The sequence below is a fragment of the Rhagoletis zephyria genome, unplaced genomic scaffold (genome assembly GCF_001687245.7).
Source record: "Rhagoletis zephyria isolate East Lansing unplaced genomic scaffold, Rhagoletis_zephyria_1.1 Rzeph_scaffold_79224, whole genome shotgun sequence".
Taxonomy (NCBI): Eukaryota; Metazoa; Arthropoda; class Insecta; order Diptera; family Tephritidae; genus Rhagoletis; species Rhagoletis zephyria.
In genome coordinates, this window is record NW_016236272.1 from 1 (window position 1) to 1,130 (window position 1,130).

Here is a 1,130-nt window from a genome sequence, read left to right on the forward strand (position 1 = left end):
TCATACGTTGTAAGGGGCAAATGACGGTGACTTTTGTCCACGTGTGTATGTATATATGGACACTTACAACCATAGCATGCTGAAGAATCCCTTTCTGTTATAATACAAATGCTGCAGTTCCTTCCTAGGTGCGACAATTTTAATGTGTGTACCATCAACACAGCCGATTATTCCTGGAATTCTACTTTTGTTATAAAAATGTGATTTTGCTTGTNGGTCCAAGTATATTTTCATTGCCAATGCTAAGTTGGTACGATCCCTGAGCACAAAATCGCAGAACTGTTGCTAGCTTTAAAACATGCGGAATAGATTTCGCTCGGGTGCATTGATTCAGCAGGTCTTCTGTAGTGGTCAGCACGTCCACAAACGCCTCTTTAGATACTCGGAAGTTTTTTATAAATCTTTAAACAAATTTCCTAAATGTTACATGTGTATGTCAAAACCTTTTTGGAAGGCCACACTTACGCAGTGGAATCAATTTCTAAGGGGTTGGAAGCGTCCCTCAACCGTTTCCTATTTCTGGCCAGCTCCACTAAGCTTTCATCTTCTGATGAATCGCCAAACCACAACTCCGTCGTACTCATTTTCATTAAGTTCTTATCGACTCGTTTTCTTTTTAATTTATTTTTATTTAGACAAATTTGTAAACAAACTATTTAGTTTTACGTTCTAATCAACTCGGTCTTTCTTTTATTTTAATTTGCTCAATTTGTAAACAAACCGTCTCAGCTGACAAAAATATACTATTGTGAACAACCTAAACGAGCGAAATTCACAATAGCGCTATTCTTCATCGAATGAGCGCCATAATACCAAATGAAAATTCGTTCGCTCAGCACTTTCGACCAGTCGAAAATCGAATGCAACTCATAATAGGGGCCTTAGTTATAATAACCAAGATTTGGTTACAGTGATCAAGTGGCATAGTTGGATATGGCGAAATAAATATATAGTTTACGAAAGTCTGCAATTTACTTAAGACTTCTAGATGGGACAAATGTATATTTGTTAATAATTTCAAAACGACTACCTTGATTGGACAATATTGGCCCTTATTATGAGTTGAATTCGATTTTCTACTTCGCTGGTTACACTGGACCACAAATTTCAACTTTTTCTCTTTACCAGAA

At 36.8% G+C, this 1,130-nt stretch overlaps 1 protein-coding gene across 1 annotated transcript; it reads right to left on the reverse strand.

The window, feature by feature from the left end:
- Nucleotides 1–190: 190 nt before the first annotated feature.
- LOC108357524 (uncharacterized) lies at nt 191–753 on the reverse strand. Its single transcript, XM_017608598.1, has 2 exons — nt 466–753; nt 191–401 (listed from the first exon to the last, which is right to left on the reverse strand). The coding sequence occupies exons 1-2, from the start codon at nt 588–590 to the stop codon at nt 191–193; spliced, it is 336 nt and encodes a 111-aa protein (XP_017464087.1). The 5' UTR covers nt 591–753.
- Between the last annotated feature and the right edge of the window lie 377 nt (nt 754–1,130).